Genomic DNA, 26,588 nt, shown 5'->3' on the forward strand with positions numbered 1-26,588 from the left:
ACTTCAAGGTTATATATATTTCAAGTGTATAATATGTTAAAAGCATAAACTGCAGTAAAATTGTATTTGTTGGCACTCGATTCATTTTCAAAATTTGATGAGTTGCAATAAAAAAAAATTTTGGTGATATTTTATAGTGCCATTTATGTGTGTGTGTTACTTTTGTCATTGAACTGGTTGTTGTTGTTTTTTTTGCATACAAGTGCATTGAAATACAAATGTACACACACAAGTTGGATTTGGAATTAGGGAAGTGCAAACAACAGCCAGATCACTGGATCATTCCTATTCTTAACTTTCCCTGTTTCTGTCCGTCCACTCAACTTTCTCTCTGTACAATGTATTAACTACCATTACTGCGTTAATGAGTTTTTCTTTAGCTCAAATTCGAGCGCAAACAGGAAAGGATCAAGGATGGAATATTGTTTGCTGAGGCCCACTTAGGAAAACCTGAGTTACTGCCAGTCGACCAAAGATCATTCTTTTCCCACCACTGGCGTCTATTGTATAAGTAGCCTACATGTATAACCATTCGGCCTTTTTGTTTGTTTTAGTAGAGGTTTTACGGGGCTCGCAACTGCATAAGGTCATATGAGCGCCAGAAGATTAGAGGTGTTACAAGAGAGTAATAAACATAAAAAAGAAGAAGGGAAGATACGGACGATAGACGATTGATAGGAAAGAAGAAGCAGACCACACCAGAGCACCCGCCAACCACCTGCATTCGGCTCTTTCGCAGTACATTTTACTTCCAACAGCTGATGCTGAAAAGTAAGGAAATTTGTGCCGTGGGTCGGGGGGCTGCACAGGCTCCCGACCCTGGGACAGCGTCTCGCTGGGGGGGGTATTCCCCCCCCCCCCCCCCAAGAGAAATTGAAAGTTAGGGCTTTCATCATAGGGTTGAAAATGGCACTTGGGAGCGCGTGTGAAAAAATTGCCAACTACCTGTCACGCCTATTGTCTGATTTCTTTATCTATATTTTCCCTTTACTTTACTGGCAATGTTTCAAGGCAGGCTCCCCTTGCTATTGCTACTACTTATTCAATTTCATCATCGTACCACTGACCATTGACTTTTTGCAATCGCATACAGAAGTTTTGATGCTCCAGTAGGGAGGGTATTTTTTAAAATCGAGTTATCTCCATCTGCTGGGTTTTGTATCCCTTTCCAGCCCACGATGAAGCATCTGCCTCATATAGTATTAGTATCTAAATGGCTTTCTTAGGAGGGAGATACAAAGAGAGAGGGAGGGGGGAGAAAGATGGAGTAAAAAAGAAAGAGGGAGAGGGGCACAGACAGTGAAGGATACAGAGAGAAAAGGAGGGAGAAAGGGAGGGAGAGAAAGAAAGAGAATTATGAGAGCAAAGCTACAAAAATACGACAAGGACAGAATGAAAAATACAGTGGAATCCTGTTATAACGAGAGGGAGGGGACCGGAGCAAAATGTCCGTTATAGCGGGGTTCTCGCTATAAGGGATCCAGTAATGAATTCAAGGGAAACTGTAAAGTAGGCTCAATCTATGAGTTTGGTGTTCTGTTTATTTCCTTTCGCTATCTCCCCTGATGTTGATTTTGTTTCAACATGACCTCTAGGTCTTACTTGATCAAAAATCGAATCAGGTTTCTTTCTCTAGCGCCAGATCTAGCGATATATGGACTGACAGCTTGGTGTTGGCGATCAAAAAGAAAGGGCTCTGGGCTAACTCGCCCGCTGTGTTTCCCCCACCTCACCTCACCCTGTGGTGCATTCTGTCTGCTTGCGCACGTCACAATTCGCTCCATCCTTCACATTGCTGTGACCTCTCCATCCCCGCATCGGAGAAGTGAGAGGCATGGCAGGCTTTGATAATCTAATCTAGGCTTTCACTGGCCTATCACACAATGCGTTTTGCTTGTCTGCGCATGCCACACCCTCCCCACTCATTCCCTCCGGCCATCAATGTTGACACACGTGGGCTCTCCCATTCTTTGTTTCGCAAGATCACCAACAAGTTTCTCGACTGGCAAGGTTTTGCATTGTATAATTGGCCTATGTGCTGTGCACAGCAGCAGCAATATTCCGCTATAACCGCCTCGCATGTTTGTCTGATAGCGCTATAGCAGTATTTTATTTTCAAAGGTAAAGAAGGGAAAAAAACGGGGTTTTAGAATAGTGTTTTTATAACAGATTTCTCGTTTTTTCCAGACTCGTTATAAGTGGACTCCACTGTAGAAAACCTGAAAGAGACAGCAACAAAATCAAAGCAAGAGACGTAACTCATCATGTTAACATAAAAATTAACTTTACTCAGAGAATAAGAAACATTAGCATCATCATTATATTCACAGTGTGCTGCATTTCCAATACCACTACACCAGCCCAATGTCCAAGCCAATGTCATCAATAACACTAAAACATTAAGAATCTATGTTTGTCGCAAACAATACACCACTGAAAAAAGGAAAATTACCAGTTGTTATACCTTAATCCAAAATATTCACAAGTTATCTTGTAAAAAACCAACTTGGTTTCATTACATCATTCAGTTTATTAAAACAAATAAATATATTTCAACCCTGATAAAATAGATCCTAACTCCAACATCCCACACATTCTGTTAATCTCTTAAACAAAACGAACTGGATTTTGTAAAAGACTGTGAACATCATTGTAAAACATATAAACAAGAAGTAACACAATATCAAAGTGGACTATTTGTTATTGGAAGTCGAAAACATCATCAATTCAAGAGGCTTGCTGAGCTTAGTGTGGACACATCTTTCAGACGCAACCACATTTGGTCGAACACTTCAGATCAGACTTAGATCAAGTCAGCAACTGAAATGGGAAACACAAGGGAAAAAAGGTGGTAAAACATGTCAATCACATACATTTTGGCTGAGCACACAGAAGCAGAAAAAGATAGGACCTAACTCTAACTCTAACCCTCTCTTACCTACCCCCCCCCCCCCACCCCTTCACTTCCAATCCATTTTTATTACAGTAGAGGGTTTTACAGTGCTCGCAACTGCATAACATCATATGAGCGCTAAGATGTGGATGTCAACAGAGAAGTCCTCACAGGGAATCGGGCTTACTCTGCTCACCTCTCTAGTTTCTACACCACAAAGTCTGTTTCGACTATCAAGGCACCCTGGAAATAGCGGGTCACAAGGGTGTGACAAACATACGAAAGAAGTAGAGGAAATGACGATAGCAAGAATTAGGAAAGAAAAAGCAGCAGTTCCCTGTTGCAGTTCAGGCACAGTTATGAGCATGACATTGATGAATCAGCCCATTTACAATTCTACTGTGCATAAGAACATATTAATTTCCCCCCTTTGGGAATGGCCTAAAGACACTTCAGTTAGTATCACCGCCCTGGGGGGTGGACGAGATGTGACAGCAAACTGTTGAACAAAATCTTCTATACCAATGCTGGACGAAAATTACCCAATTTTATAAAATAAAGTGAAATACCATACGTTGGGGTGACAAAGGCATCTTTTTGACAACATAAGCGAGTGAGACAGGAGTCAGTTCTTACCATTCATGGGCATTTCATCAATCTGTGTGGCATAGTACTGTTCAATATCTCTCAAGATCCTGATGTCATCATTTTTCACAAAGTTGATGGCCACACCTTTACGTCCAAAACGACCTGATCGACCAATTCTGGAAAAACAGAATCCCATAAAATATGAACAACTAAGACAGGATTGAGCAAGCATCATACATATCAAAGTGCGTCCCCTGTGCCACATGCAAAAGCACACTCTTATCAAATGAAGACTTTTGCCATGTGATGAAATTGTTACTTCATAATTTACTTGGACAAATGCAATAATTTCTTACAAAGGTAAACTTCACTTACATAAAAACAAAAACACTACAACTGGATAACACAAATTTCACAGAATAAAAGAATGTCCTCGTATTAACCCTTTGAGCCCAGACCTCCTGAGGCTACCGTGCCCAACTGCCTGAAGTCCCGAGCGATTCATGCCTTAATTCTTATCATCATTTGAATCACATTCCATATTCTACTCCGGGCAAGGGTAGTTCTCGTCATTACCATCATCTTATTTAGAAAGATCTTCAAAATAATAAAAAATGTCCTGTGTAGTGGGAACTGTTTTCTGTGCACGTTTAGTCCCAAGCGGGCAGGGTTTGAGATAGGGTCTCACTACCAGTGTACCGGTGGCTAGGCATAAGGCAATAGGTCACGCGCACCACCTAGGGCTAAAAGGGTTAAGCAGAGCGCTTTAATGAAAGGAACAAAACAAGGGAAGGTGACCTCTCTGTGTGATCAATCTTTAGTAGAAAAATTACAGGAGCAGGGTTGCCAACCTTTGGAAATAAAAAAAAAGAGGAAAACATTTTCCACCTTAGACGGATGCCCTGAACTCACAGTTCAAGGAAGGTTGTAGCTGTTTACTTGATGGTATTTCACTCTATTGATAAATCATCACTGAAAGTTATAAAAATAATCTGTAAAAAAAAGAAATTGGACGCTTACATACGATAACAAACAGGTTACAGCTTCCCAGTATCTCATCTGTCTGTCCCGCAAATCAAAGCCATTATCTCACCACCCGCTGCTCACGGGGAGAGGAAAAGAAACATATTGATTGGGTGAGTAAGCCTAATGACCACTTGTGAAGTACAATGACAACAGAGGGTTACTGTGAGCAAAAAAATTTTTTCTTCAAGGGCAGTTGGAGAATCAGCCATGAGGAATGACGGATTAGCCACAAATTCCTTTACGTCAACCTGATCTGCTGGGTTTTTTGTTTTTTTAAAAATCTTGTTGAGGGAGAAATGTATCAATGTACTAATTCCACTCATAATACCACAAAGTTACAATGCATAAAATGAAGAAGGGAGAAGTCAGGGATATGAAATCCCTTCTTTTTAACAGGAATTTCATACTAAATGGCTTCACGATAAAGAAAATCTACTTCATTAAACTGAACCTACTGACGTAAAATCACGACGGCCAGACTGGACAACTGAACATTTGGACACAAAAGAAGTAAGAGCAGATCATACAGTGAAACTCGGATTCAAAGAAGGGAGATGGATTTCTGCGTTTTTAAAGAATTCATTGAAAATAACAAAATAACACGTAAATGAGCAAACTTGGGTTCAACGAAGTCACTTTCAGGGCCAACAGCTCTCGCAGTGTGGCTTCAAAAAATTTTCAGCCAAAATTAAACCTATTTTATCTACTCTATTCCAAGGGAACATGGTTCATTATACGCTTATTAGCCTAGCCTATTGCAAACATTATCATATGCAACCAATCAGAGACTTTTCCCCCCCACATCAAGTGTGTTAATGACATGGGCGTAAGATATGACAAGTCATAGCGTGCGCTGGGGACGGGCAGGTGGCAAGTACAGATGTGATTCTTCGTGTGTGTGTGTCTGAGAGGATTGGTGCAGGAGTGCGGGCAACTAAATAATGAACGGCTAGCTTAGACTGAGATCAGCATATATATAAAAGAATTGAGCGCTGGTTTGTGGAGGAAAAAACAAAACAAGTGTTGCCTTATGGTAGGCCCTACACGTATCACTGTATGAACACTCGGATTCAACGAAATTAAAGGTCAGGCCCAACAACTTTGTTATGCCCGAGCTCCACTGTACCAAAGTACCTACTCCAGAGCCATTACCACCAGCAACAAGCTGGGCCCCCAGCTGAGCGGAACTAATGATATTTCTTTTTAAAAGCCAACATCCTGACAGGGATCTTATAATCATGCCATTGTCAATGAACCCTTTCTGTTCACATTTACTTCTTGAATAGGTAGGAAGAGTGCAATAACATCAATTAATGAGCAGAAGGTGATTATCTTTACCGTGAAACAGAGAAAACTGGGAAATAAAAAAGTACAACTCTTTCCAATAAACGAATAGAAGGGCTGAGGGCAAGAGGGCTAAAACAGTACCCATGCATAGGCAACCCAAGTCTCTTTAAATAAATAATCACTAGTTTGGTTCAGCTTCAATACCAAGCGAGATCTCCCATCCTCATTCCAAGAACAGTAACGATGTGCCAGACTGACCTGTGAATGTACAACTCTCTGCTGTTGGGCAAATCATAGTTGATGACCAGTGACACTTGCTGTACGTCGATGCCGCGAGCCCATACGTCTGTCGTGATCAACACTCGACTGGAACAGGAAAAAGTTCGGTCTTTAATAGCACAAAGAAGCACATCAATGCCATGTAGGCACTTAGTGTAACAGGAACAATAGAGAGAAAGAACATAAGGGCTAGCCAGCAGTGCCCTCCAACTACCCACATCTAAGACCTTTGAGATGAAAGGAGCCAACGAGAAAAAAAATTCACTTTCATAAGTATGTCCAGAATAAAAAAAATAAAAAAAAAGGCCCTAAAATACTACAATGGAAAAAAAACCCACCAAAAGACAGAAAGAAACAAACAAAAAGACTAGAACTCCCCCCCAAAAAAGACAGACCAGGAAAAATATACAATAAATGGCATTTTTTAAAAAGCCAGGAGAAAAATGCAAAAAGAAATATCTGATGAAAACCCTTCTTATAGATCCCCTAAGAAAATCCAGTCCTCACCTTGCTCCTGATCTGAATTCTTTCATGATGGTCTCCCTCTCCTTCTGTGGCATGTCACCGTGCATGGAGGATACTGTGAAATTTGCTTCTCTCATCTTGTCTGTCAGCCAATCCACCTTCCTTTTGGTGTTGCAGAAGATGACAGCTTGTGTGATCGTAAGTGTGTCGTACAAGTCGCACAGTGTGTCAAACTTCCACTCTTCTCTCTCCACAGCCACAAAAAACTGCTTGATGCCTTCCAATGTCAACTCATCACTGAAATACACATGCGAATTCATAAACAAAATCTCTATAAAACTGACAATATCTTCAGCCCCCACCAACACCATTTAGATCATTAAGGAGACAGGCTGTTTCAATTCTGCATTTACATTCACTAGCAACATATAATTTTTTGGTAAGTGTTTTACGGCACTCGAAATAGCATGCGTTCATCATATGAGGGCGCAGGTAGGTAATAAGCATTTTCAGTTTGGCAGGAATTAATTTTGAATTTTGCTAGGAGTGGCGGCCGAAGCCTACCCTTAATGATTTTTGGACTGCCAAGATATCTTTTAACGTGCCCATGAGGCCCCCCGGATTTATTCGCCATTATCCGAGAAGAATAGGGGTTAAATTTTACCTACCAGAAAGTGGAGATGAAAGCAGAAGACAGAACAAGATTAAAGAGCACGAAATTACGAGAAAAGAGAACATTTAGAAAATTTTCCACCCCTGTTGCTCCCTTGCAACATATAATTTTAAAACGCATGTGCTGATGCAAAAGTACAGAGAAAAAAAGTCACGCCTCAAAGCCGCCCAAACATTCGCATCCATTCCCGTACTTATTTTCAAAATCTTAATTCTTTCTTACACATAGATTAACACAGGCTATTCAGGCGAACAACCCACTTCTTGCCAAACCATAAGCACCCAAAGAGTGACAGCAAAATACACACCTTTGCCCCCCTCTTAAAAATGCTAGAATCTTCAAGGTGACACAGCACACAATAAAATTTGTTATATTACTTATAGGGAGCACTTGCAAAGATGCTAGTGGCCACCAATTCTCACGCACCGTTTGACCAGGATACGGATTGGATCTGTCATGAATTTGTTGGTCATCTCCAGAATTTCATGAGGCAGTGTAGCAGAAATGAGAACAACTTGTGTGGCGGGTGGTAAGTAGCGATAGACATCATAAATTTGTTCCTTGAAGCCTGGGGAAATGAGAAAAACACACTGATGAAACATTTTGGAAAGCATTAAAAACTGTGAGACAAGAACACATAAGGCTGTGCACCAGTTAAAAGGAAAGAAAAACGACATTTTAACCCTTCATGCAAAGGGCAGTGAATTTCACGATATAACTTAGATTTGCAAGTTGTTTGAAATTTTGGGGAATATGGAGACGAAGAAGGAGACACTATCGGAGACTCAGGGTCCGAATTTGTCCCGAGTGGGCCAGAGCCAGACAGCAAGTCTATTGACATAGAGACCAATGAGACTTATCCTGGCTTATGAGCTGAGCTGAAAATCAGTGCTGACAGTAGGGATGCACGCTCCCCCTGGCAATGAAGGAATTTTAAAATTATACAAATAAAAGACAATATTTAACTTCATTGTGGAGCTGAGATTTATTTCAAGCAAGTGTCGATATAAACTTTAATTTAACAGCTGTAACACAGAACTAGTAGCCCCAAGACTTAGATGCTACAAGTTTTTTGAAAAAAGAAATCTGTACTTTATATGCTCCTTAACCCTATCCATCTATTGTATCCATACGACATGGGGAACTCTGTGCCCCCACTTTCTAAAGAGGAAATTTACTTGTTAATTCGATTTGAATAGCAGTCTGTCAAAACAATTTTTTGAGAAATGCTGAAAATTTCAAAGAGGTCTTCGCACTAGAAGTATTCTAAAATGTGAAGAATACAACCCCTGGGGTACAAAATTATCCCAGGCGTACGGATAAGGTTAAACTAATTATCCATATAAGAGAAATCAAAGGATGAAAAACATAATCTTTACCCTTTTTCAACATTTCGTCAGCTTCATCCAACACGAGAAGCTTGATTGAGCGAGTCCGAAGATTCCTCCTTTTGATCATGTCTGTGAAGAACAAACCATAAAGGTGTTACAAAATAAAAGATTTTCAAAATCCAAAACAACTGCATAAGTAGACACGCACATCACAAAACCATTCACAGGCTGCAAATTATTTCAACCATAAACACTCCATGCTTGTCTCTGCAGCGACATTTTCGATCATTATCACCTAGCTGAATCTTACACTTGGTTTCCAACATCAGCGATACACTTAGCGACGTACACAGATGACTACATCTTTTTTCTAGTAACCCTGCGAGAGATCAGGGAGTAACTGAGGCTTAGATCTTCATCTCACATCATTGCAGTTGATTTCACACACAAGGCCATTTTAATTCAGTTACCTGTATCTTTAATACTGACTAGAGCGGCCCCAGCTTTTGAGTAGGACTTGATTTTGAATTTTGCTGGACAGCAGCCCAAAGGGCCTACTACATGTATATTCAACTTGTAAAACCACCAAGGGATCTTTAATGTGCATAAATTTAACATTGGACCTCTACAATTTTTTAACCTTATTCATGAAGACTAGGTGCTCGAATTAATCTACCCCAGGACCAGGATGTGTAGAAAAATGAGGAAAAACCCTGACACTGGTGGAGGTCAAACTCCAGGACCCAGGGTCGACAGGTGAACACCATCAGTGTAAAGCTACTGAGCCCCCATGACTATGTGATCATCTATCTTCAGAGATTTCACTTTTCGACCAAAAGCACATTTTTCATCACATCTCAAACACACTACACTACAACATAAAATTTACAACTGAAAGATAAGAAGATGAAACATGCATTTGAGAAAAAATAGATAAGTCTTGTAAACAATTTAAAAAGGACTGTGACAATACCACTGAATCTGAATGCCACAATCTGCAAAATGAATATGAGGTAGTCATTAAAAACACAAGCAAGGGATGGTCACTGATAAGAACAAATTAAGAAGAGAACATTTTGCTCTCACAGTCAGAAAAAAAGAAAGCAAGATGTTGAGGTAGACCCAAGAATGACGAATTCTTCTCATTCATCTTTAAATTAAATGGACATCCCAGTCTCTAGTGCCAAGGCTGCTGTTTGCCACAGGTCCTCCAGGTCCCTAAAGTTTTGGGTCTCTCTGCCCAGGTTTAGGCCAATATTTCTAAGTGCCCCGAACATTGGGCAGGCTTGCAGCAGTTCTCTGGTGACTAGTTCAGAGCACTTGAACAGATGGGTAACAGGAATACAATAATGTAATAAGATAATGTATGTCTCTTTTAGAGCATTGGAGCAGAGAAATGAATAGCGAACCATGATCACTGAAATGTTTCAGATCTACCACTTGAAGAAAAAACAGGAGAAGATAGACTTGCATGTGAGCCTCAACCAGATTGTCTGAAAATTTTGCGCAACCCCCTCCCCCCCAACAAACACAATAAAGAAGAGACTTAACCCTAACCCCAAAAAGAACCTGCAACGGGCCTCATGTAAAAAGGCCAAAACAAGTCCTAAATGAAAAAAAAAATTTAATTAAAAAACCACACTCCAAAACAAACAAGGAGCATATAGATCTAGATTCTAGATCTAGATGGCTTTCATCTACATTGCTATAGGGTTTGATACAATAACACAAAAGAATTGGAATATGAATCCTCCATATAGATCTAGTAATAATAATAATAATAATTGCATTTATATAGCGCATATCCATGCTCAAGAGCTTGCTTTATGCGCTTTACAACTATTATTACCCCAGCAGACCCTCTGAGAAGACTCAGAAACATTCTCAGCTTCCGCGGAAGCATACAGTGCAAGCTGCGGATTTCACGCGCTCAAACACTATCACTGACAAGATCTTTCACTGTCTATAGCCGGGTACCCATTTCCACCTGGGTGAAGTGAGGAAAATTTGTGCAAAGTGCCTTTCCCAAGGGCACAATGTCGGACCCCTGACGAGATTCGAACCCACGACCTTACGGTTGCGAGTCCGAGAGCCTAACCACTAGGCCACCGACGCCACTAATCTAAATAAATCTAGATCTAGATCTTGTAGAACAAGTGAATAGGAATAGGCCTTAAACTAGAAATCCGCATCCAATTCCGAACAGAGGGACTCAGCTGAGTCTAGATTCTAGATCTAGATCTAAATAAATAAATAATTCACGCACCTGATGAAATGCTTATTTTTACCAATATTAATATTACAGCACAACCTATGATAGGGTTTGACACAATAGAATTGGAATATGAATCCTCCATTGAGGTCTATAATGATCTATATAGATCTAGATTCTATTAGAACAAGAGAGTCGGACTTGAATGAATCCACACGATCTGAACAATTGAATTAGTCAACAAACGAAATTCAAAATGGCCGCTCGAGCATGAAACTGAAAGTAGATAATTTAGGTTGTCGTCATTTTTCGTATGCGCATTTCTACTTAGGTTCCGACAATTATGTCGGAAACACCGACGTCGGCACAAAAACGAAAGTGCCGACGAAGCCGAAAGGAGAAAAAGGGGTCGCTGGCAGTCGGCCAGACCTCGCACTACGCACATTGACTGATACAGGCGGGCCTAGCGATAGCATCGGCCGGTTCGCGGGTCGGGCCGCAATTGTCGGATTTCAGACGATTGTCTGCAAACATGCAGGTCTAAGAAGAATCTGCCAACAACAAATACTCACCAAACACTCTGCCTGGAGTCCCTGACACGACGTGCTGACCATAGTCCAATTTTCTGATGTCATCCCCAACGTTTGTGCCACCAATACATGCATGACACTGGACGCTCATGTAGTCCCCGAGAGCCAGAATCACCTGAAAGGGAATACAGGAAGAAAATTGTCAGATTCAACTTCCTGTTTGATATACATTATGAAAAAAAATATTCATAAGAAATTCTTAGTAACAGCACAGGCAAGATCTGTCCATGGACAAAAAATTTCTCGATACCATACAAATAAAATTTGTGACGTGTAAACAGTAAAGCATAGAAGATGACATCCTTCCCACACCTTTCTAAGGACTAAAAACAAATTGTGTAATAAAGAAGTAAAATCTGAGACTAGTCTCACAGTCATTTCAAGTCCTTGGTGCTGCCAAGAGGCTGGAAGGAATAGCTAACATAAATTAACAAAATACACCCTGTTGATGTTACACCCCAAACTCACAACAACAAAAGACACATATTGTCCTTCACTACATTCGCTCTCAGAGAGAAGCATCAGTGGAGCTCTCTTGCTGGTATAAACAATGTGGAGAAAGATGCTGCATCAATTAAAGTTCAAATTTATTCCCAGACAAATTTTCCCATAGAAAAACATTATAATATAAACCAATGATTAAATTTATTTTGAAAATAAGCACCTTCTGAATCTGATTGGCCAATTCTCTGGTGGGTGACAAAATAAGGGCCTGTGTTTCTCTGATTTGAGTGTCCAAACACTGGAGGATCGAGATGGAGAAAGTAGCTGTCTTGCCTGTTCCTGACTGAGCTCTGAAATAGTCAAAAACAATCAAATTGATAAGTAGGAAAAGCCATAAAAAAACAGAAGATTCATCAGTAAATAGCAATGCATAGTGACAGTATTAACAGCATAATGTACTTGTGGGCAAGCACTGCATCAATCATGTAATTGGGAACACTCAAAACAAACCAAAAAAATTTCTTAGTACAGTGATCAACATTTTAAAAATTCAGTCTTCCTTCAGAAAGCAAAATATACAAGACTCAAAAACAAAATATAAAAGCTAGAAGTTCAACATACTGGGCAATGACATCTCTGCCTTTGACGATAGGCTTCACTGCTCGCTGTTGAATGGCAGATGGCTTTTCAAATCCTGAAATGGAAAAAAGGAAATATTCTCAGTACTTAGTGACATGGCACAAGCTCATTTATTTTATGATCAATGTGGCTATAGATTCTATGTGTGATCTGCAGCAAAGCAATACCGCAGTTTGATCCCCAAAGCAGTGCATATGTGTGCAGGAGTGAATGTATAAATTTAGCCAACCTAAAAATATCCATTATCTCATGTCATAGACTAATTATTTGCAGTGGATAAAGTCAAAATTTGTGTAAAGCAGATACAAATGAACAAGAAAAGGCGATCAACCCGCAGCTCCACTTAATTTTCGAACAACCGAGGAAAATTGCAGAAACACGGCAATTTCTCCGATTCTAAAAATCGTTCAGGATTGTACATTCGCATGTCATTAGTTTAACCTTCCCACTGATTGGTTGCCGAGTATCATTTATTTTCGTTCGCGAGTTTTCCCGTAACTATATTAAGAAGAGAGTCACTTCTGATCCCAAGCGGCCCAAAAATTACCCCTCGCCCGATTTCTAGCCCAAGGCATTGCTACATGCGACTAAGCGTAGAACAACATAAACTATTTTTAGGTAAGACGACCATCTTCTGTGATGTCAGACCAGGATACCCCTCCGATCACGTGACTACATAAAAAAATAGCCAACCGTCTGTAACCAAAGATCATGTAGAGAATCTTTGAAGGCATGACGGTTTGGTGTTCCATGCGCTTTTTTATAGCCTTTGCGTTAACAATGTTTCAATTTCAACCATCACTACCGGAATTTGGAAAAGTTATGTACATACTGGAAACTTTGCAACAAATCAGTAGAGTATGGCTGACGGGCTGTAGTTAGCCGCAAGTGTGAAATTTTAGACCTACCGTGCGAAACACATTGATACGGATAGTAGGTCAAGCCACTGACCAAACATGTCGTTCCAGGCGGTATCTCCAAAGATTCTTTACTATTGTTTGTTTGTTTTGTTTTTGTAAAGTGTTTTACGGCGCTCGCAACTGCATAAGGTCATATGAGCGCGCGGGACACACCTAATATTTTTAGTTGGTAGGAAATTTTGAATTTTGCGCGTGTGGCGGCCGAAGCCTACTCTTATCGAGTTTAGACCACCAAGGGATCTTTAACGTGCGCAACTTGCATACGGGACCTCCGAGATTTTTCGCCCTTGTCCGAGAAGGCTAGGAGTAGATCTTCCCTACCAGAAGATCAGGGGTGTGGCAGAAAGACAGCAGTAAGGAGGAGTCAAGGAATAGCAGTAGAAAGGCTGCAGAGAGAGTCAGGAGCAGAAAGTGGAAATTAAAGCAGACAACAGAACATTGTTAGAGAGCAGGAAAGGAGGTGAAAGGAGACAATTTTAGAGAAGAAAATTTTTCGGTCGCTACCCAGATTCGAACCCGGGACCTTTGAATGAGAGGCCAACACCTTAACCTCTAGGCCACGAGAGCCCCCGATTCTCTACTAGAATCTAGATTCTACATGATCTTTGGTATCTCCAAGGCCTTCTACTTCTAAAAATAGTCTGTGGGCATCCCAGGATGTGATGCCATCACATTAAAAAAATTAGCCGTCAATCAGACAGATGCACCGTTCTACGTTTAGCCGCATGCATGTGTGAATGACTGAATGGTGTGCCGAGAAACCCTTCCTTGATTTTGGTTTCACTTTCTTCATCTTGTTTCAATTTGATGAAGCTGTGATAGGTCCAAATATAGATGACGTATTTCCGCCATCTTTTTTTTTTGTCTTCCGGAGTTTCACCAAAGACCCTTGGTTTTCCCTCGCCACGGCTCGCCAGTAACTGTTGACAAGATCTCGATGTGTTCAGTTTTTTTCCTTTGGTATTAGATAGATATCTAATTTGAGTTATCTTTTATAATATAAGGAAGTGGTTATCCTCACCCGGGGTGAGAATAAAAATACGATCTACCTCTCACCCCGGGTCAGACTTGCCAGCGTAGGCTATTCTCACCCGGTGTGAAACAAGACCTGACTTTCCTCATTTCGGAATACTGTCTATCAGTGTGGATGATCCATAGATGTACACTATAGTACTAGATACAGTACGCCCCCCTCTCGCCTTGCTGCGCGATGGCCACATTTGACAGCGGCGTCCACCATGTTTTTTGTGGCAAGTTGTGTGAAGGAGTTCATGCTAAAGCAATGGGCTAGGCATGCTTTCTCTCTCTCTCATACGCAACAGACGAGGCTTGGTTCTTGTTGATATTTTTTTTTACATGGGCGCGGTGGCGTACTATATCTAAATTATTAAATTGCAATAATACGGCGTTCTTTCTACAACTGGATCTACAAATAAATGTATTATTAAATAGATAGAGATAGAGATATGGGCTTTAAAAAAAGAAGAAAAAAAAAACAACCTTTATTTCTTCATCAGCACTTTATCTACGAGGTGGTCTATTTCTTACTGACCGAATCAAAGCGTATAGGGCCTATAGAACTTTAAAAAAGAAGTATGAAAAGATGTGGGTGTCATGGGAACCTCCCATAACCACCCCACCCTCTCTCTCCTCCCGAATCCCAATACCGACACCCCCCCATCCCCCCTCAGATATATGAATTTGGCATTAAATTAAATCAGGATGAACCATAGGAAAAAAAATTCCAGAGTTTTTCAGCCTTTAGGTGTAGGAATGCAATGAAGCTCTTGATAAAGCAAATTCAGTCAAACAAATGATGAATACATGTACTGGCATTTTTAAAATCGAGTTAAACTTTCCCTTGTGACATTGAACAGGAAACTGTATTTTTCATTCATATGTTCACTTTTTAAAAAAGTATACTAAATTATAAGTGGTGTTCTCTTATGTCGGTATTAAACTTTGCTTTATATTGGTTTTAATTTTAAGAACTAAAGTAGACCATATACAGCACTTAAACTAAAGCTCCTTCTATTGCTGTTTTAAGTAAGTCTAATTTTGGACATTAGTAAAACAACTGTGACAACTCTAGACTCACTAAAGATAAAAGAAGTGAACGTAAATGTTGTTTTGTAGCCTAGTCAATTGTTTTTCTACTCAGTGTAGTGATAACTGAAACAAAAACCTTTACTCAGGTGTTTTTGGACAACATTCAATAAAACAAAACAATAAAAAGTACACTTTCAGTTTGATAAAGAAATTTCCTGCCCATTGTGAAAAAGATCTAGCTGCTAGTCAACCTTAACTTCACATGGCCCATAACCTTACTGATGGCTCAAGATCTAGCTGCTAGTCAACCTTAACTTCACATGGCCCATAACCTTACTGATGGCTCTATATGTTTTAAAAAAGAAACCCCGAGTGACTATTTGTGTCTACAAGACATATTATGCACTAAAAATAGATGATGCAATAAAAAAATCCAGACATCATTGAACTGCCTGACAGAACCAGTAAGACGTTAACCTAGAAAGGGACAAGAGGTTTCACATGCTTGCACCTTTAAGAGAATCGCTTTGAATTAAAACATAACGTAAGAATCAAATAAAACACGTAAGACTAAGAGCAGAGACACGCCCACTCACATGTAAACAAACTTTTTAGCCACATAAAAAATGGCCGCCAACAAACTCAAATGTGTCCGTGTCACGTAACCTTGTACGGACTCTAGTTTAAAAGGGGGTAACTGTATGGGATGATCAAATTGAATAAAGCCAAGAAAAAAATGTTATAGCACAAAAGTAAGCTAATTTGATCGTCTTCAAAGATGCTATGGCTATTTCACTTTTCGAATCGAGCCGAACTACGCAGGTCGCCATTTTGTTTTGCCCGGAAGTTCTCGCAAGATCTACTCCTCCCCTCTTTCTCTCTTTCTGAATACTGTCTATCGGTGGACGATTAAATTGACCAAAACAAAGTTTAAAAATGATGTTAAAAAAAAAAAGTAAATTAATTTGGTCGTCTACAAAGATGCTACGGCTAATTAACTTTCCGAATCGAGCCGAACTACGCGGGCCGCCATTTTGTTTTGCCCAGAAGTTCTCGCGCTACTCCTCTCTCTCTCTCTCCACTGCCCAGAGACAAAATTGCACGCTTTTAGGCTAACACTAACAGTAGTACAGTAGTCTCCGCCTAAGATCCCACCGCTTACGATTTCCGGTTCGCTTAACTCTCTGGGCGGTGCTCTCGACATAAGTCGCGCCAGCTTTCCAGTGTAATGGCCAGCGCTCGCGACTTATAGCGCGCCTGTACCCTACGTCATAGATGCCACTATGCACCGTGATAAGTCATCAAGGTTAACCACTCTTTGCTCGCCATATGCCATAAACCCACCAATGGGGCACGTCAGTTCATTGTAGAGTGGAGGGAGACCATATTACCGATTGTGAGCCTTAACATGGGTCACCATAGATTCTTCCCTGGGTTCATCGGTTAAGATCCCGGTTCGCCTAAGATCCTGCATTTCCTTGCTCCCGAGCACCGGGATCTTAGGCGGAGACTACTGTAATAGAACGTTTTTTACGGGGCCACCTCTATTCAGGGTTGGTGATTTTTTTGATTTTTTAAATAAAAATTTAAAAAATCGATTTTTTAAATTTAAATCAGATTTTTTAAAATTTAAATCGGATTTTTTTAATTTAAAAAAAAAATGCCGACTCAGTTTGGGATTTTTGGTGCTAAAAGTAAGTTCTTTTAGTGCAAAATGCATTGTCTTTATTTTAACTAATGATTAATTTAAGCAACTGCAATTTTAGAAAGCCTTAATCTGCTATATCCAGTGAATTATGGCTACAGACAAAAAATGAAGAAAATGTCAGTCTAAAAGGAAGGGGGGGGGGGGGGGGGGGGTAATTATGCATAGATAAACTTGCATTTTATTACAGTGTGTGTGTGTGTGTGCGTGCGTGCGCTTGTGTTTGTAAAAGAAAAAAAAAGCTTATTTCAATTATGAAAAAAAAGTAAATTGAATACAGTAATTATTTTACTACTTACAGTGACAGGGGTGAAAGCAGACTTTTAAGCATGATTATTTTAGTCTACTAAACCTTATATCTGTTTTATAAAACCAAGGAAAGGAATTCTGAATGTTTAAAGATATAAAAACAGAATACATTTTTTAAAAGTGATTTAAATCACTGAGTTTTATTTAAATAATCAACTGATTTAAATCGACCTGATTTAAATCAACCCAACCCTGGTTTTCAATTATGAAAAAAAAGTAAATTGAGAACTGTATTATTTTACAGTGACAGGGGGGAAAGCAGACTTTTAAGCATGATTATATTAGTCTACTAAACCTTATATCTGTTTAATAAAACCAAGGAAAGGAATTCTGAATGTTTAAATACAGTAATGTAAAAGCTGAATACATTTTTTGAAAAGTGATTTAAATCACTGATTTTTATTTTAAAAATCAAGTTGATTAAAATTTAAAAAATCAACTGATTTAAATCAAACCAGCTCTGATTTCAATTATGAAAAAAAAAAGTAAATTGAATACTGTATTATTTTACAGTGAAAGGGGGGAGACCAGACTTTTAAGCATGATTATATTAGTCTACTAAATCTTATATCTGTTTTATGAAACCAAGGAAAGGAATTCTGAATGTTGAAATGTGTAAAAACTGAATAAAAATAAATTTTACAAAAATCGATTTAAATCACTGATTTTTATTTTAAAAATCAAGTTGATTTAAATTTAAAAAATCAACTGATTTAAATCAACCCAACCCTGCCTCTATTCTCACCCGGAGTGAGAATAGAGCAGGCGAATCTTGTGGCTATTCTCACCCGGTGTGCGTTCACCAAATTTTGCGTTCACCCTAAACCACAGAATTCTACACTGTGATAACAAAAAAATTGTAGAATTCTGTGCCGTGAACAAATGTTCCATTACAACTGTAGCCTACTAAAAGCGTACAATTTTGTCTGTGGGCAGTGGAGAGAGAGAGAGAAAGAGAGAGTGGAGTAGCGCGAGAATTTCCGGGCAAAACAAAATGGCGACCCGCGTAGTTCGGCTCGATTCGAAAAGTTAAATAGCCGTAGCATCTTTGTAGACAACCAAATGTGTGCGCGCATAGGAAAATCAGTCGGATCTCGCAAAGGCACTAAACAAGTTAGGGCCTTCAAAACATAAAATTGGGCTATTTTAATGACTGTGATTTTTACAAAATCAGATGCTTGGTTCAATTGCCGTTCGATTTCTTTTTGTTTTATAACGGATAAAACATTAGAAATGTATTTAATCGCCGTTTGGGAGACACACCAGTCGATTAATTACGCTCATGAAAACTCCGAGCCGGGAGGACGAGATGCGCTGCACGCTTCCATTCCCGACGCATTTTCGCACCTCTTTGATTCGCAGCTACACACTTTAAGCCTAGTACTATGACACACCACAAGAAAGCTTGTTTTCTCTACTTCTAGGTCATGTATAGTGCGCAGGGTTTCAAACGAACTGAAATTACTGCGCATCCCTTTTACAGACTTAGGTAGCGTCTACTACGCACAGCGAAAGTTATCACAAGATTGTTTTTTGCTTTTGTAAAGTGTTTTACGGCGCTCGCAACTGCATAGGTCATATGAGCGCGCGGGACACACCTAATTTTTTTTTTGGTGGGAAATTTTGAATTTTGCCCGGGTGGCGGCCGAAACCTACTCTTATCGATTTTAGACCACCAAGGGATCTTTAACGTGTGCAACTTGCACACGCGCCCTCCGAGATTTTTCACCCTTGTCCGAGAAGGCTAGGTGTAGATCTTTCCTACCAGAAGATCAGGGGTGTGGCAGAAAGACAGCAGTAAGGAGGAGCCAAGGAGTAGCAGTAGAAAGGCTGCAGAAAGAGTCAGGAGCCCAGAGGAAGGGGCAAAGGCGGTGAGGGGGTAGGGGCAGAAAGTGGAAATGAAAGCAGACAACAGAACATTGCTCGAGAGCAGGAAAGGAGGTGAAAGGAGACAATTTTAGAAAAGAAAATTTTTCGGTCGCTACCCGGATTCGAACCCGGGACCTTTGAATGAGAGGCCAACACCTTAACCTCTAGGCCATGAGAGCCCCTATCACAAGATTGAGTGTGTTTTGCTACACAAAACTGCATGAAATGATGTATTCCGCTAGATAACTGCACTAACGTTTATTTCTGATCTAATTTTTATTAAAAAGTGTACCCAGACTTGTGAAAAAATTAACAAACCGCTATTTTCAGCTGATAGTCGCGTCGCGTCAGCTCCCATTTTAGAATCAACAGTTTCAAAATGGCAGCCTCCATGAGCGCATCGTACGACGAAGTTGCGAAACTTTTGAACCTGAATGAAACTGATTCAGCAGCATTTTCAGGCCTTGTGAACGAATATTTTGCTGCAGACGACCGTCAAGAAAATGATTCAAGTTGTGAAGAGGACGATTTTGCGGACGAAATTGGTAAGTGTAGCGTCCCATCCCCCCCTTTACTTTGGGTTAAAATCTCACAGCAGACACAAGATCAAGATCTAGATCTAGATCTAGCCTAGCTTGACATTCTACATACACAGTACACAGTTTATGTATTTCTATTGCTTAGATCTAGATCTAGTGTATACTTCGATTGTTTAATGGAATAAGCCTTTTATTTCTAACTAGATCTAGTGCTAGATCTAGATCTAAATCTATTTCTCGAGTCCTTGTTTCCAAGTTGTTCTGATTGTGGAAACTTGTTGCTTTTGTCAAAAGCAGGCTTCCTCTATTAAATTCTATAGTAGTCTATACCCCATGCCAAGCCAATCAACTGTTTAAGTTTGTACTATTCTAGCTGAACTGAACATTATGCACCCAGTTTTGGATCTATAGGCCCACCTATTAGATTTTTGACGAAGAGTATTTCTGAACGCACACCAAGTAAACACTAGGCTACTAGATTCTAGATCTAGGCCCAATGCTCTTACTATGCTTGTGAAAAGGGAAATTAAATGTAGATTCTCGACCTATTAAGGGCAAATCAAATTCAGCTGTAAAACCTCTCACATGAAGGCCACTGGTAGTGGACCTATCCATGCATTGTACTCAGCATGGACAATGGCTTTGGCAGGTTGTTACACCGAATCTTCACTAAACATTTGAACTGGTATGTTATGCAGATGAATGCTGAGCTTCTTAAAATTATTGTGCCTTTGTTGAAATGTACACACACTTTTTTCAACCAGGTGCCGAGGCATCTGAGGCGACTGAGTATGAATCAGCCTTTGTCCCAGTCAACCCAGACCTGGCAGAGAGGATTGTGCCACTGAATCGGGATAACCCCGACGTGCCCGTTCAAGACCTTGGACCTGCAGGGGATACGTCAGCTATCATCAAAGAGAACATTCAGTGTTCGTGCAAGGGTAGACCACCATGCTACTCTCCATATTCAGTAGCAGACATCGAGGAGTTTCGTCTGCAGTATTTGGCTCTAGATCGAAATGAGCTAGATATGGTACTGCTGGCAAAGATTGCCTGTGGCATTCATCTGGATGATGTTACCAAAGCATTCTTCCCAAACTGAGCGCAAAACTCAAAGGACCGACTACAGTCATCACGGGCATCCAATCTGCAGAGATTTCTTCAGATACGTACATGGCATCAGTCTTGACAAACTGACAGCCCTGTTAAAGCACTACAAGGCTAAAGGTGTGGAGGCAAGGGCCCACAAAAACAAGAAAAAGTTGCCAGCTAATGCCCTTTCTTACCAAGACACAAGAAGGGTAGTAGACTACATCGTCAACTACGCAGAAGTGCAGGCAATCCATCTGCCTGGCAGGAAACCCAAGCACTGGGTCACAAACATCCAACTTTTACCGACAAACTGTACCAAGAAAGCAGTGTACGACGAGTACAAAGCATCAGCCGAACTAAGTAGCGTTCGAGCAGTCAAGCTCCGCACATTCCAGCATTTGTGGAAGACCTTACTTCCTTTTATAAAAACAATGCCTCCAGCCAGTGATCTTTGCTGGACATGTCAACAGGGAGCGACCAGGCTCCTCAACACGACGCGGGACTTTTCTTCTGGTGAAGCTGGAGAGAGATAACTATATTGAAGTTTGTCAGAGGATAAAGAGTCAAATGCCAGAGGGAGCAAAACTTGAGCCACACAGTCACTGCTCTTTTCAAGGAGCAAACCACCTCTCCTTCGACTTTGCACAACAGGTGCATTATCTGCATAATCCGCTCCAGCCGGGACCAATTTATTTTAAAACCCCAAGAAAATGCGGAATCTTCGGAATAAATTGGGAGGCCCTGAAGAAACAGGTGAACTACCTCATTGACGAGGCACATTCTTGTGGCAAGGGAGCCAATGTCGTCGTATCTCTCCTACACGACTACCTGGAAAATCATGGGCTCGGAGAAACCCATCTCTACCTGCACGCTGATAATTGTGCTGGTCAAAACAAAAACAGCACAATGATCTGGTACCTTATGTGGAGATGTCTGACACAGCGACACCAGAAAATTACCCTCAGTTTTCTTCTAACTGGCCACACAAAATTCGGCCCAGATGGTGGCTTTGGGCTCATCAAAAGAAAACCGGGTCGACTGCCTCGAAGATATAACAAATGTGGTGAACTGTTCATCGGAAATGAACGAGGCAAAACTTGTTGGGAGTGAGCAGGGACCCTCTCAAGTTTTGACATATGATTGGGCACTCTATCTGGCCCAGTACTTCAACAAAGTGAAGAACATAAAAAAATACCATCATTTCACAGTAGACAACAGTGGTTTCCTGAAGATGAAGGAATATGCAGACGCTGAAGAGCAGGAACAGATTTTGGTGAAGAGGCAGCCTGGCATCAGCACCATGCCCCCAGTTATTGTTACCAAAGGTTTGGATGCCAAACGCCAGATGTATCTGTACCAGGAGATACGCCCTTTCATCGCGGATCGTATGAAAGACATCGTTGCTCCCCTACCACAGACTACTGAACAGCCTTCAGACATGGAGTCTGACGACACGGACACTGAAGATAAGCAGCCAGCTTTAAAACAACACAAACCAAGTCAAGCCACTGTAAGGGGCCGGGGTCGTGGGAGACCACGCGGCCGCGGTCTTGGAGTAAGGAAGTAACCCCCCCCGCCCTCGGAGTAATAGCAAGAACACTTCACATCAAACAGTGAGTAAAATTCTTCAGTTTTCTGTGTTGACATTTTGCAGTTTACTTGTAAGGTCTGAATTTGGTTTAGGAATGGCTTTAAGATGCCTCAGAATTCAACAAAATCCATTTTTCTTTAATTCTCTACTTTAAATGCGATTTTCTCAAAATGTCAGTTTTATGGGTGAGTTCACATATTTTGCCATAACTTTTGAACGAAACAAGGTATTAACCTCAAATAAACTGCAAAATGCTCAGAAATGAGTGGGGAACACATTGCAATCAAAATCTCAATGATCTCTCGTGGTCAGATGTGACTGATTTTCCTATGCACGCACACAAATTAATTTACTTTTGTGTTTTAACATCATTTTTAAACTTTGTTTTGGTCAATTTGATCGTCCACACCAATAGACAGTATTCAGAAAGAGACAGAGAGAGAGAGAAGAGGGGAGGAGTTGATCTTGCGAGAACTTCCGGGCGGGTGAGAATAGCCACTTTCTTTTTACGGCACAGAATTCTACAATTCTGTTATCACAGTATAGAATTCTGTGGTTCAGGGTGAACGCTTAACTGGTTGGCCTAGACTATACTATAACGGTGAACGCCCATCGGGTGAGAATAGCCAAAAGACTCGCCTGCGCTATTCTCACCCAGGGTGAGAATAGAGGTGGCCATAATATAAACAATCTCAGCAATTGTCGTACCTCAAACTTGTATACACACACACACACAAGCGCACACACAGCCCAAGCAGTCGGCCATGAAACTAACATAGATCTAGAAGATCTAGATCTAGTCTAGATCTAGATCTAGATCTAGAGACGAAGCCCATCGCACGCTATGTGGCAAAGCGGGCCCGCCACGGTAGTGAGATCTAGTCAACTGGCTAGGGAAGCCCGGGAAGACAACAAAAATAGATTGCGGAAATACATCATCCATATTTGGGCCAAACACAGGTGTACTAAGATGGCTAGGTGCTCGCTGCAGCTTCATCAACTTCATAGGTTTCATTAACTAGATCTAGATATATCTAGTAGTTTCAATTTCAATCTTTCTTCAAGTGCTTGTGAACAATGTGCTTACAAAGCCTCCCAGTATCAGATCTAGAATCTAGATCTAGATATCTATATCCCATTTGAGCAGATAATAAGTACATCACACCTCGTAGAACACATAATATGTAACAATTCAGTCACAGACTCATTAATTCTCTGAAAACAATGTAAAACGCCTCTTCACTTCCAGACTTCAGAGAGTTATCGAAATTAGGATATTTTAAACACGGCCAAAAACATTTTTCAAAAGAAGAGAAAAAATGTGAAATCAAAACTCACCATAAGCATATACCCCTCTCAGTAATTCTTCCCTCAAGCCCATATGATCAAACGTCGGTGTGACATCAACATCTTCACTTGTTTCGAATTCAATATTCTTCAAATCGTCGGGCATAACGCGTCGTTCCGCCATGTTGTTGTGGTTGAAGAGAAAGAAAAGTAAAAAGATAAACTTGTGGATTTTTAAAAAGCGGTCTTGTCAAAACGGCTGCAGTTCAGCGAAACAAATCTCGACGTTTTCCAGGTTTGCTGTGAGTGAGTGTTGATTATTATGTGTATAAGAAACGAGGCATGGATTGACCTAAGCAAAATACAAAATATTAAAAAAATATACTTGGATAACCTGAGCAGGATATGGTAACCTGGAAAGACCAAGATACGATACGTTTTCTGAGAGCATTATCCGTGCAAAGAAATGAATGGCCAAACATGATCGCCGACGCGTTTCCGACACATAATAATAACCTAGCTGGCACTTTAGGCTCGTATGATCACTTGAGCAGCCTATGTATTTAGATTCTCCATAATCTTTGGTACGATAGTAACGAAACGAGAAGTAGATCGGGGGCTCTCGTGGCCTAGAGGTCAAGATGTTCGCCTCTCAATCAAAGGTCCCGGGTTCGAATCAGGGTAGCGACCGAAAAAAAATAGCCTTCCCGGAGGTCCCGCGTGCAATTTGGGCACGTTAAAGATCCCTCGTCGGTGGTCCAAAATCGATAAATAAGAGTAGGCTTCGGCTGCCACCCGGGAAAAGTTCTAAATTTCCTACCAACTGAAAATGTTTGGTGTGTCCCGCGCGCTCATAGATATCTATGATCTTATGCAGTAAAACCAACAACAAAAAAAAAAGAGAGAGAGAGAGAGAGAAAGAGAGAGAGAATAAATCTAACAGCACGAACCTGCTATTAGAGTAGGAAAGCTTGGATCTCCAACCTGCCCTATCGGTGAAGAAGAAGGTCTGGCTCTCCCTCATCCCATATTATATGTGTATCTGTCTGTCTATCTGTTTACCTGTCTATTTCTCTCTCTCTCTCTCTCTCTCTCTCTCTCTCTCTCTCTCTCTCTCTCTCTCTCTCTCTCTCTCTCTCTCTCTGATCTCTCTCTCTCTCTCTCTCTCTCTCTCTCTCTCTCTCTCTCTCTTTCTTTCTGACCTCTCTCTCTCTGTGTGTGTGTGTGTGTGTGTCTTTCGACACCCTTATCTAGGCCTATCTAGCTATCTATCTGTCTCTCTATCTATCTCTCTATCTATCAACTATCTTATCTATCTATCTACCTATCTATGATTGCGAAGTTTTGCCTAACAAAGAAAATTTAATGGTTAGCCCCCTTCCACTAACAAAAGTTTTTGCCGCTGCTTTCAGTGTCGCATCCGTCTGATAATTTTAGGCCAGAGCCATTGGGGGCTGTTCAAATGTAGATCTAATCTTACACCTTATTTGGGACTTTTGCCCCCCCACCCCTCTTTCTTACACTATTTTTTACTCCCCCCCCCCCCCCACAATCCCGTAATATTACATTGTTCGCTTTAATAATAATAATAATAATAATAATAATAATAATAATAATAATAATAATAATAATAATAATAATAATAATAATAATAATAATAATATGATATAATTTATACAACGCAAATCCGTGTAACAATCATTGTTCTATGCGCTAAACATAATATTCATGAAAAACATGCTTACACACATACATGCTTACGTACATACGTGCACATAATATATAATATCACGTTTTACAATCACTAAAAAATAACAAGAGTAGGCCTAAATCGCACATGCTCCGCGCAATTTACCGATCGGCGCAATCTTCAGATTGTTAGATTGTGTTAATATTTTATATTTTTAAAATGACTTTATAAAATGTTCACTGCCATCTTTATTCGTTTACTCTCATCAAGGTACATTCACATACATTTTCAAAAGTCTAAAAATATCTGAAGAGCCCACAAGAATGACACAATGCCAGGTATCAAACTCAAAGTTCACTTCACTTCCATCTTTATTCTTTTACTCACATACAGGAACATTCACGTATATATATTATTTTCTAAAGTGTAAAAATAGGGAAATTAAAATTAAGATATGAAACTGAAGAGCCCACAAGAACGATACAATTATACGATCGTTAAAACGCGTATTATTATTAGATGATATTGCGTTGATCGGTTAATTGCACGGAACACATCCACTCTTTCTTACTAATACAGAAAAAAATTGACACTCATGCCAATGCTAAAAGCGCCTTAATGACAAATAAAACAAATTACAATGGCGTTCTGATAAAATCAACACATCTGTAACGAAAAAAGTGTAATATATGATATTATTTATTGATTCAAGATTCCCCTCCCCCCTCTTTCTTACACTTATCTTACAGGAGCCAAAGACCGCCCCTTCCCCTTCCAGGCGTAAGATTATATTAGAATGCGTTAGACCGTAGCTTTCGTCTCATCACAATGGGTCGAAGTTTTGAACTTGTGCGAATACTGATCCGTCAAATACGAACTCAGGAAGTGAAAAAGAAGTTAGATATAAATTTAAACTCCGTCATGAGCATAACGTAATGCTTATAAATACCTGCAGTTTCTAACTCAAACTAGTGTCGGCATGTAAGTTACAAATAATTATGCAGCGCGCGCAGTTCCACGCTATTACAACGCAATTCCAGACTTCAAGAGGTTTTTGTAGCTATTGCAGAGTGTGTGTGCATAGTGTGTATGTGTGTGTGTGTGTGTGTG

At 40.3% G+C, this 26,588-nt stretch overlaps 1 protein-coding gene across 1 annotated transcript; it reads right to left on the bottom strand.

Moving 5' to 3' along the window:
- Positions 1-2,267: 2,267 nt before the first annotated feature.
- Positions 2,268-24,425, bottom strand: LOC101851042 (eukaryotic initiation factor 4A-III). Its single transcript, XM_005099003.2, has 10 exons — positions 23,840-24,425; positions 12,410-12,482; positions 12,009-12,138; positions 11,327-11,459; positions 8,591-8,671; positions 7,638-7,779; positions 6,581-6,835; positions 6,053-6,160; positions 3,530-3,657; positions 2,268-2,820 (listed from the first exon to the last, which is right to left on the bottom strand). Exons 1-10 carry the CDS (start codon positions 23,970-23,972, stop codon positions 2,804-2,806), a joined length of 1,200 nt encoding a protein of 399 aa, XP_005099060.1. The 5' UTR covers positions 23,973-24,425; the 3' UTR covers positions 2,268-2,803.
- Positions 24,426-26,588: the final 2,163 nt, after the last annotated feature.

This window comes from Aplysia californica, unplaced genomic scaffold (assembly GCF_000002075.1).
Source record: "Aplysia californica isolate F4 #8 unplaced genomic scaffold, AplCal3.0 scaffold00199, whole genome shotgun sequence".
NCBI lineage: Eukaryota > Metazoa > Mollusca > Gastropoda > Aplysiida > Aplysiidae > Aplysia > Aplysia californica.

Coding starts and splice junctions, on each gene's coding strand:
- LOC101851042 (XM_005099003.2), bottom strand. CDS start 23,972: ATGGCGGAACGACGCGTTATGCCCGACGATTTGAAGAATATTGAATTC. Junction 6,161..6,580: donor GAATTCAGATCAGGAGCAAG/GTGAGGACTGGA, acceptor TTCCTGTTCCAG/TCGAGTGTTGATCACGACAG. Junction 3,658..6,052: donor AGAGAGTTGTACATTCACAG/GTCAGTCTGGCA, acceptor CTGTTTTTCCAG/AATTGGTCGATCAGGTCGTT.